Source organism: Nuphar pumila, chromosome 15, assembly GCF_984573655.1.
Source record: "Nuphar pumila chromosome 15, dmNupPumi1.hap1.1, whole genome shotgun sequence".
Lineage (NCBI taxonomy): Eukaryota > Viridiplantae > Streptophyta > Magnoliopsida > Nymphaeales > Nymphaeaceae > Nuphar > Nuphar pumila.
The window spans coordinates 9679967-9690743 of NC_143263.1; the positions used below are offsets into that span (position 1 = coordinate 9679967).

Sequence of the window (10777 nt, forward strand, 5' to 3'; positions counted from 1 at the left end):
TCTCCCTCTCTCTCTAAAACGCTCCTCCCTCCCCTCTCTAATTCTCTCTCTAAAACGCTTCTCTCTCTCTCTCTAAAACGTTCTCCCTTCCCTCTAATTCTCTCTCCTAAACGTTCTCCCTCCCCTGCGTGGCCGTGGTTGATGGTGGTGTGTGTGCGATCCTACTGAGAGAGAGAAGAAGAAGAAGAAGGAAGGAAGGAAGGAGAGATAAAGGGAAGGAAGGATGGCGGAGCCGTACTGCCCGGACTGCAAGAAGCATACGGAGGTGGTGATGGACCACTCGGCGGGGGACACGGTGTGCTCGGAGTGCGGTCTGGTGCTGGAGGCTCACTGCATCGACGAGACCTCCGAGTGGCGTACCTTCGCCAACGAGTCCGGCGACAACGACCCGGTCCGCGTCGGGGGGCCCACCAACCCCCTGCTCACCGACGGCGGCCTCTCCACCGTCATCTCCAAGCCCAACGGCGTCCAGTCCGACTTCCTCTCCTCCTCTATCGGCCGCTGGCAGAACCGCGGCTCAAACCCCGATCGCTCCCTCATCATCGCCTTCCGATCCATCGCCACCATGTCCGACAGGTTGGTTCAATCCGTCCCTCTTTCTCTCTCTCTCATAGATTTTTTTTTCTATTTTGGGGATTGGTGGGGCTTCGATTGATCGTCTTGGATGATTGTTGTTTTGTGATTTGGTCGAATCGACATTGGAAGATATGCACTTTAGATCGTGGTCGGTTGTTTTGTGGATTGTTGGTGCTGGAATTGTTTTATATCTCGAAGAAACCTCACCCGACACTAAGACCTGGTCGCGCTGGCTCGGCCCTACGGTCATCATGCCGGCGGCGTAAAACTTCGAGGCTGATGAACGTGAGATTAGGAGATTAGAACGGTGAATTGGACCGATTAGTGAAAGCTTTTAATGTTTTTTTTCGGATTGAATTTGCCTTATGGAGAAGGAATTATAAAAATTGGAGACTACCCAGGTTTGAGGATTTCTGAATTGTCATTGTTCTCTCTTTTCTTTGATTAATTTTTTAATCATTATTTTTTTTTGCATTTTCCCCCATATTTTTAGGAGAAATCTCATTTTCATGGTAGATTTGAAGAGAAAAGGATTGTATGTGATTTACGTTGGGTGTGAATTGGGGAGAACCAACCAAAACTACATAATTGAATGGATTTGGCAGATTGAGGGTTGGAGAATTTGGGTGTTCAGATTGGGTGGGATAAAGGGGAACCAAGTAAACCACATAATTCAATAGCTTTGGTATATTGCATAGAAGAAGAAAGAATCCAACACAACTTGGAATATGGAACTCTGAGCTACTTGTGAAGACTCCCCGGAGCACTAGGCATTCTTAGATTGCTTTCAAAGGCGCTCCTGGGGAACTACTGTTTTGTTGCTTATGGCGATACTATTTCTCAATTTTGTTATATTGGGGCCCTGTATGTTCATTGTTGTATCTACATCTTGTGTAAAGTCGATTGTGTTTTACTAAAACATTCTTAATTGGTAGTTTTCTTAAAGCAACTACTATGTTTTTGATCAAAGTTTTTTCTTGTCATTTCAGGCTTGGGCTGGTTGCGACCATCAAGGTGTGCACTATGCATATTATTTGTGTGTCCTTCATATTTATGATTTTCTTCATCGCCCTGGGGAAAAATTCATGGGTTAGAAACAGATCGTACTTGTAGGCATCACATTAGATTTTTCTTTTGTTCATGTACTGATGATCCGCCCATCCCTTCTTGGAACCATACTCGGTTTATAAATAGTATTTAATCATTATATCTTTTCTGTTAGCACGTCTGCTTGTGGTCTTTCCTTTATTCTCTTGAGCTATGCTTCTCTTAGATTGCATTCACTTAAACACAGCCTATACTGGAATCGGATCTTGTTTTTACTTCATGAATAGTTTTTACTATCCCTTAGAACTGTGTTCATCCCTGTTGTGAGTTTGCATCTTGACAATTTAAACCTGTGTTGTTTCTTCAAGAGCTTGTTGAAAGCAACTCTGAAACGTGCAGACAGGATGGCAGATATACCTACTTTTTTTTAATCTCCATGCCTGCTATCTTACAACATTATCAATTATGAATTTAGAACTTTGCTTCTTTCCCTATTTTCTTAACCATCTAAAATTCTTACCTATTAAGAATGTTTCCCTGTGACAATTACGTGCATGTTAGGTAAGATGAAATCATCTTATTTACACTTTTCTACACCATACTTACTAGGCACATGTTTTGATGGTTGCAATTGCAGATCACGGGTCATTAGGTGTCTTAACAGCATGATGGAGTAATCTAAGATGTCCATGCATTTTCTGCTCTAGTCTTTTTGTCATGCTGTCTCATTATACAACTCTATGGTTTTTTATCACTTTTTGAAGGATCGAGCCAATGAGATCTATAAAAAGGTGGAAGATTCAAAGTCTATTAGAGGAAGAAACCAGGATGCGATTTTGGCTGCTTGCCTGTACATTGCTTGCCGGCAAGAAGATAAGCCACGGACCGTAAAAGGTACTACATTATATTCTAGTACATTTCCTCCAACAAAAAGTACTTTTTCAAATGCTATTATGTACCTTAACAAATGCTTCTGGCATGAGCCCAACACACACAAACACACCCACAGTATTGGATCTAGTTTAAAAACTCATGTGACTGTTGTCTTCAGAAATATGTTATGTTGCTAATGGTGCTTCAAAGAAAGAGATTGGTCGTGCTAAAGAGTTTATCGTGAAACTTCTTGAGGAAGAGTTAGGAAAATCCATGGAGATGGGAACCATACATGCTGGAGATTTTCTGGTGGGTATTGTTGATAATTGACATAGCAGACATATTTTTCATAATTGTATTATTTTTTTCTTCTATAATTTGGAGAATATATTGCATAAACTTATACTCTTTACTTAATTCTAATCATGAATCATTTTTGTTATACCGCAGAGACGGTTCTGCTCCCACCTTGGCATGACAAATCAGGCAGTCAAAGCTGCTGGGGAAGCTGTTATGAGATCTGAACAGCTTGATATTAGGTAATCTGATTTTTTCCATGGAACACTGGACCATCATTTGATGTGCATTTATGAGGCTAAGTCTTGCATATGGAAAGGTGGAATTTTTTATGCATAAGCTAGCTAGCTAATTTGCAGAAATTATTTGTAGTTTTAAAGTTACATGTTGATATTCATATGAATTATCACCAATCAATTTTGGAATGAAAATACTTCCATACATTTAGTAAAATCATTACATAATACATTAAAAGTTTGTTGAATTGCCAAAGTACTAATAGTGAATGTAAATCATGAAAAATTACTTAATAGACCTTTGTGATAATAATTAATTTTTGAACTTCCAGAGCATTTCAAATTTTGTTGGGGGTTACCCTAATTTTGTAAGTCTGAGTATGTCCAACTGTAAAACATGTTAGAAATCCACCACCCGTACCTGCATTGAGAAAGAGAGAGAGAGAGAGAGAGAGAGAGGGAGAGACGAAATGCAAGAACTGCGGCTGTCACGATTTCTATATATGAAATTGTGACCTAAAGGAATACATTTATAACTTTAGTTTACATGGATATGGATCCGGGTCTGGTGTATCCAGACCCGATTAAGAGTAAACGTATACTCTGTACACGATCTTTACATTACATGGATCGGGTCGACTCGGGTCGGGTCCCGGGTCTCGGATCCTTTTCACCTTTTTCACCCCCCCTCAAGTTGATCATGGTTTTGGACAATGAACAACTTGCCTTTAAGCATCCAAAAACGATCCTTGGTTAACCCTTTGGTAAATATGTCTGCAACTTGCCTTTCAGTACTGATGAATTCAGGCTCAATCTCTTTTTCTTCAACCTTTTGTCTCACAAAGTGTTGGTCAATCTCAATGTGCTTAGCACGACTGTGATGTACGGGATTGAATGACATGTTGATAGCACTTTGGTTGTCACATAGCAAGGTAGTGTGGGAGATCTTTTCTCCTACTTCAGTTAGTAGATGCCTGATCCATGTGACTTCGGCAGTAGCAGCAGCCATGGATTTATATTCAGACTCAGTGCTCGATCTAGCGATAGCCTTTTGTTTTCTACTGCTCCAAGAGACTAAATTTCTTCCAATGAAGACACAATATCCTGATGTAGATCTTTGTTCGTCAGGATCTCCTGCCCAGTCAGCATCACAATATACAGTAAGCTCGTGCTCATCTTTGCCATATGACTGTGGTGAATATATCAATCCATCCCCAATAGTCTCTTTCAGATATCTAAGGATTCTCTTGACGGCTTCCATATGTCCAGTACGTGGCGCATGCATAAATTGAGATACTTGATTGACTCTATAAACGATGTCAGGTCTAGTGAATATGAGGTACTGTAACATTCATATTATGCTTCGATACCTGGTGGGGTCATCACACAAATTTTCATCATCAACGCTAAGTTTCTGATGAAGCACACTCGGAGTTCCTAGAGATTTGCAGCCTTTCATGCCTGCCTTGCTGAGAACGTCTACGGTGTACTTATGTTGAGTGAGTGTCAAGCCATGAGCCTGGTTATCAACTTCTACGCCAAGAAAATAACGTAGAACTCCAAGATCTTTCATTTTGAACCTCTAACCTAGTAAGTCTTTGACTTCTTGAATGTGGGTTGCGGAGTTTCCTGTGATGATAATATCATCGACGTAAATTAATAATAGAGTGGTCACAGTCTGATTTTTAAAAATAAATAATGAGTGGTCCAGCATGGAACGTGAAAATCCATGTTTTTGAATCTCTGGCGAGAAGCTATCAAACCAAGAGCGAGATGCTTGCTTCAGATCATAGATAGCTCTGTTTAACCTGCACACATGGGTTTTACAGTTTTGTTCTTGATATCTAGGAGGTTGCTCCACGTATACTTCCTCCTTCAAATCTCCATGAAGAATGCATTTTTCACATCAAGCTGACTCAACTTCCATCCATGTTCAACAGCCAGAGAAATAATAATTTGAATTGTTTTCATTCTTACAAACAACCGGACTAAAGGTCTCATCATAGTCTTGCCCTGCTTCTTGAGTGAATCCTTTTGCCACAAGCCTTGCCTTATATCATTCAATGGTTCCATCTGGCTTGTACTTTATTTTATAGACCCATTTACATCCGACAACATTTTTGTCAGGTGGTCTGAGAACAACTTCCCAGGTTCCACATTCATGCAAGGCTTGCATTTCATCATTCATGGATTCTACCCATTTGGTAGAAGTGACTGCCTGATAGTACATAATGGGCTCATCTTTCTTATTGAGGGCAGTTAAAAAAAGTTGAAGATCCAAGGAAAAGTTGTTATAGCTGACCCACCTGTCAATAGGATGTTTTATGCGGTTTGATTTTCTGATCTCAAGAGTATGAGGAGTTGGATTGGTGACTAAGACATGATCTGAATGACTTGATGCTATCGGTCTCTGTCTAGAATAGACAATGTCTTTATATCTACCTGGTACTTCCTCTGCATTCTGTGATCCCAACGTCCCAGTGTTCTCAAACATCTCTTCTTCTTGTTGCACGCAATCTGAGAAACACGCTTCATTAGGGCCAGCAAAAAGTTCTGAACTCAGTCAAGGATAGTAAACTTCAGTTGACATGTTCGTTGCATCAGCTTCGCGATCAAAATTTTGTTCATCAAAGACAACATTTCTTGAGGTTCTGATGCGTTTGTTGATGGGATCATAACACCTATATCCTTTATAGTCATTTGCATATCCCACAAACCTACACTTCTTGGCATTGTCCTGAAACTTGTTTCTCAGGGACTGATCAATATGCACATAACAAACACATCAAAAAACACGCAGATCGTGATAACTAGGATGAGCTCCAAAAAGACAGTGATAAGGAGACTTATTTTTCAGAACAACCATAGGTAGTCTATTTATCACATGTACGGCAGAATGGAAAGCTTTTGTCCATAGGTTGATGGGAAGATTACTGTCATGAAGCATGCTCATGGCACTTTCAACGATATGCCTATATTTTCGTTCAGCAATCCCATTTTGTTGAGGAGTGTGAGGGCAGGACACCCTTCTTCCTATTCCGTTATTTCGGAGAAAGGAAATAAAATCACAGGATGAGAATTCCCCACCTCCATCACATTGGAAAAATTGAATGGACTCAGAAAATTGATTTTTGACGAAGGAAAGAAAACTTTGAAACAAAGAGAAGACTTCTGACTTATTTTTTATGAAATATATCCAAGTGCATCGGGAATAGTTATTGACAAAGATTAGATAGTATCTGCTCCCGGATCCAGAGGCAATCGGAGCGGGTCTCCATACATCAGAACAAATTATCTCAAAAGGTTTTAAAGCTCTCTTATTAATGGAATGGAAAGGCAATACATGACTCTTGCATGAAAGACAACTGGAACACTTATGACTGCTCTCATTCCCATTGAGACTTTCTTTTGGAATGAGATTATTAGAGGCAAGTTTTTCAATAAAATGACTCCCACAATGTCCTAATCGACTATGCCTCAAAAATGACTTATTACATTCAGAAATACTAAAAACATTAGCATAAGAGGATGAGCATGACTCTAATGAAGGCTTCGAATTCAGATGAACAGGGCGAACAACATGACGTGGAGCTTCTTCAAAGACATACATATTGCCTTGTCTCTTTCCTTCAGCGAATGTTTCCCTCGTGCGTAGGTCCTTGACCTGCACAGACAAGGGAGTGAATTCAACTGAAGCATTATTATCATCAATAAGTTTGGAAACAGAGACAATATTTTTCTTGATGTCAGGAGCATGAAGAACGTCAGAAAGAGTAAGAGTAGAATATGGCATGGGGATGACAGTTTTTCCAACATGAGAAACAGGATGGTGGGATCCATCTCCAGTGACAATCTTACTTTTTTCCAAAATAAGGAATAGGGTTAGAAATTTTACCTGCATCGCTTGTCACATGAGTTGTTGCCCCTGAGTCAACAAACCAAGTGCCTTCATCGCTCTGCCTTAATTTCAACTCTGATAAGGCAGATATCAACAGATCTTTAATCTCTCCACTGTCTCTGGTACTTGTGAACTTTCTTTTGGTTTCCGTTTGTGGACCATTTCCTTTATTCTCTGGATTATGCCAGCAATTTGCCTTGATATACCCCCTTTTGTTACAAAGGAAGCAAGTAGGAATGGATCTTGATCCCTGCGCATGAGCTAACATGTTTGGAGTGGGAAGCAGACCATGCCATCCTTGTCCACTTCGCCCTTGTCCTCCTCGTCCCCGTCCTCTACCATAAGACACTCCTGTGGCAAAAACTTCTTGAGAATTTGGGTGAATGTGAGTTTCTTCAGAGAATCCCTTCAGAGCCATTTCGTACTGGATCAATTTGGCTCGTAGCTCATCAAAGGTAGGAAGAACAGGAAGGCACAATAGTGAAGTGACTATCATATTGTAGTCAAATCCCAATCCGCTCAGAGTTTGTTGCACCATGTCATTGTCACTAACGGCACATCCTATAACTGCAAGCTGATCTGTGATGGTCTTCATCTTGTTCAAATATTCCATGATGGTCATGGAATGTTTTCTTAGCAACTGAAATTCTCTTTTTAGAAAAACCATCCTGGCTTGTGAAACCTGTGAATATGTCTGAACCAGTCGCTCTCAGAGTTGCAATGTTGTACAATTGTCAGGAATGGCAACAAGGACCTCTTGGGACAGGGCTGAGGTGATGTATGCAACAACAGATTGATCTTTCCTTTCCCAATTGAGAAATTCTATATTTTTGATATATACGATCGAACTCGCACCTTGATCATCTTTCTCTTCTCTCTGAACAAATTCTGGTGGAACAGTGATGGTTCCATCCAAGTGACCTAAGAGACCTTGACTCCTTATAAAGGGAATGATTTGTCTCTTCCAAATCAAGAAGTTTGAGGTATTCAACTTTTCAGAAATGAGTTGGTTGAGAAAACTTGAAGAAATATTTGATTGAAGGGAATAGGGATCCATAGAGAGTGGATTTCAGCAAAAGTGTTCACGAAATGCTCAGCCCTTTTTTTTTGTGGCTGTCAGATTCAGAGAATAAGAATAGAGAGATTGAACATTTTTCTATGCTCTCCAGAAAACTGATATTAAAGGAACTTTTCCACGTTAGATATATTTTCAAACGAGTAGCAATAAAAAAAACTACACGACAAATATATATTTGAATATGTAGAAATGAATGCGTGAAAGGGATTAGACAAAGGGAGATCGAGCGGACGACAACAGTAAAGGGAGACAAGCAGGCAATGTCAAACAGAAAACAAAATAGGGCACACGATTGGTCTGATGTTTCACGTGAATCGATTTCAGCGATTCACGTGAAATACAACCCCTCGTTTTTCACGGTCTTGGTTCACGTGAACAGGATACATAGAAAAAATTCAGAGGGAGGAACGAGAGAAAAATTTTATGCAGACAAAAAAAGCACAAGTATTAACTTCAGCAAATAAAATATTCAGATCGAGGAAGAGAAAACTGGTCTGCGTCTTTTCACGTCGGCAAATCCAACTGAAAGTCCACTTTGATTCCAGAGAGAATCAGATCTTAAAGAACAAGGAAGAAAAGAGGAGATGTTGACTGAAGAGAAAAAGGAGACGTTATCGATCTTACCGGAACTGAAGAACACGAAGGAAAGGGGGAAGAAAACGCACGCAGACGACAAGGCGATCTCAGGGCAGGCTTCAACACTGCTCTGATACCATGTTAGAAATCCACCACCCGTACCTGCATTGAGAAAGAGAGAGAGAGAGGGAGAGACGAAATGCAAGAACTTCGGCTGTCACGATTTCTATATATGAAATCGTGACCTAAAGGAATACATTTATAACTTTATTTTACATGGATATGGATCCGGGTCTGGTGTATCCAGACCCGATTACGAGTAAACGTATACTCTGTACACGATCTTTACATTACATGGATCGGGTCGACTCGGGTCGGGTCCCGGGTCTCGGATCCTTTTCACCTTTTTCAATGCATCCGCATCTGATTAACGTGAGTTAGAACAGACCCGAGGGTTTTATTTACAACTGGATGCTCTTTTGATTGCCACTAAAAAGTTTCATGGAACACTCCAAATGATTGTTGATGGTAGTACTATACACACGAACAAGAGTTAAAAACAATATTTTGTCAGCCTACAATATTTTTAATTTGTCTTGGGTTTTTATTAGGAAAAACTTGTGAATAGTAATAAGATTAATAAATTAAAAGAGAATTATGTGATCTAATGTCTAGGGTCAGATTATTGCCGGAGGATTCCCTTGAAACACTCCAAAAGATTGTTGATGTCTGGCATACATGGTGACTTGTTAAAATCAAGATTTGTCAGCCAACAATATTTTTAATGTGTCGTGTTTTTATCAGGGAAAACTTGTCAACGGTCACAAGCTTAATAAATAAAAAGAATATAAATAATAAAAGAAATTGTGAAATTGAACTGGATTTTTTTGTAATGATTAAATCATTGATCATTTCAATATATAATTTTATGGACACTTTTTAAATATATTGTTTTATGAACTGCCTTCCTGTTAAGCTGCTTAGAGCGTGTACTGGCATGAAGGCACACTCAGTACATATGGTTGTGTAAAAGCACCGAGGCACTGCAAAGGCATGTTTGCAAACAAGGGAGCCCAATATCAGTTTTCTTAGAGGTCCTTTTTCTCTTTTATCAATTATTCATTACGCTTGCGTTAGGGTGGATTGACTGATGGACAGCTTCCTATCATCTTCATATTGTTTGGCTTGAGAACTTCTGAATTTTTACTGTGCATATATCTGTCACTCAAACCTCTGATTTATTGGATGGGGAAAGTAATTGAAGGGTTATGTTGCTTGGTTTTTGTTCTTGGTGCTGTATCTTACGATGTATAAGCTAGCGAGTTGGTTGGATCAACATTTTAAGATTCTACTCATTATGTACTATTTCAGTGTTATTGTTTTCTTCTTTGTTAAAACTGCATCCCTTGCGGCTTTGCAAATCTCATAATTTGTTATGAAATATATCGCATTTGCAGGAGGAGCCCCATATCAATTGCAGCAGCTGTCATTTACATGATATCACAGCTATCAGATGACAAGAAACTTCTGAGAGGTTTTAAAAGCTTTGGGCTATTTGTTATCTTTTATTTTTCTTCGGGTTCAAGTTTATTTTCTTATACTGCTTCTCTATTGAATCTAGATATATCACTAGCTACTGGAGTTGCAGAAGGCACAATCAGGAACTCTTACAAAGACCTCTACCCTCATGCTTCTAAGCTGATACCAGATTGGTTTGCCAAAGATGTAGATCTCAAGAATCTTTGCAGCCCTTGATAGATTCCTTTTTGAATTTCGGAATTGCTGATTTTGAGAAAATGCCATAGTGTTTATGGATGCAAATCAATTGAAATTCATGACCTTTTGTCCCTCTTTTTCTACAACTTTTTCCTTGGAAATGATTAACATACAGTTGAACTGGGAAGATGATATTTTGGGCCTTTCAGTTCTTCCCATGTGAAAGCAAAATACAGTAAGGAAATGAAAATCATGAAGACGGTTGGTTTTTCATTCATGGAATGACAACTTGCTTGTGTAAGTATTTCTGCTTGAAAACTTGGATTTTCTTACAAGCCAAGGAATACCAGTGAGTGGTTCCGAATCCATACAGGACAAACATGTGTATGCGCGCACACACACACATGGGTGCACATGATCTCTCTCTATCTATCTATCTCACACACACACAATCTATGTTTCTAGATTATGCCCTGGAAA

General features: G+C 39.6%; 1 protein-coding gene across 2 annotated transcripts; it reads left to right on the plus strand.

The window, feature by feature from the left end:
* Positions 1 to 10574, plus strand: LOC149814425 (transcription initiation factor IIB-like). 2 transcript variants are annotated; one of them, XM_089989278.1, is made up of 7 exons: positions 1 to 576; positions 1566 to 1590; positions 2388 to 2517; positions 2675 to 2805; positions 2947 to 3035; positions 10039 to 10115; positions 10203 to 10574. In XM_089989278.1, the coding sequence occupies exons 1-7, from the start codon at positions 224 to 226 to the stop codon at positions 10334 to 10336; spliced, it is 939 nt and encodes a 312-aa protein (XP_089845404.1). In that variant the 5' UTR covers positions 1 to 223; the 3' UTR covers positions 10337 to 10574. The 2 variants fall into 2 exon arrangements, with proteins under 2 accessions (XP_089845404.1, XP_089845403.1); XM_089989277.1 differs by having other exon boundaries at positions 10039 to 10574.
* The last annotated feature ends 203 nt before the right edge of the window (positions 10575 to 10777 follow it).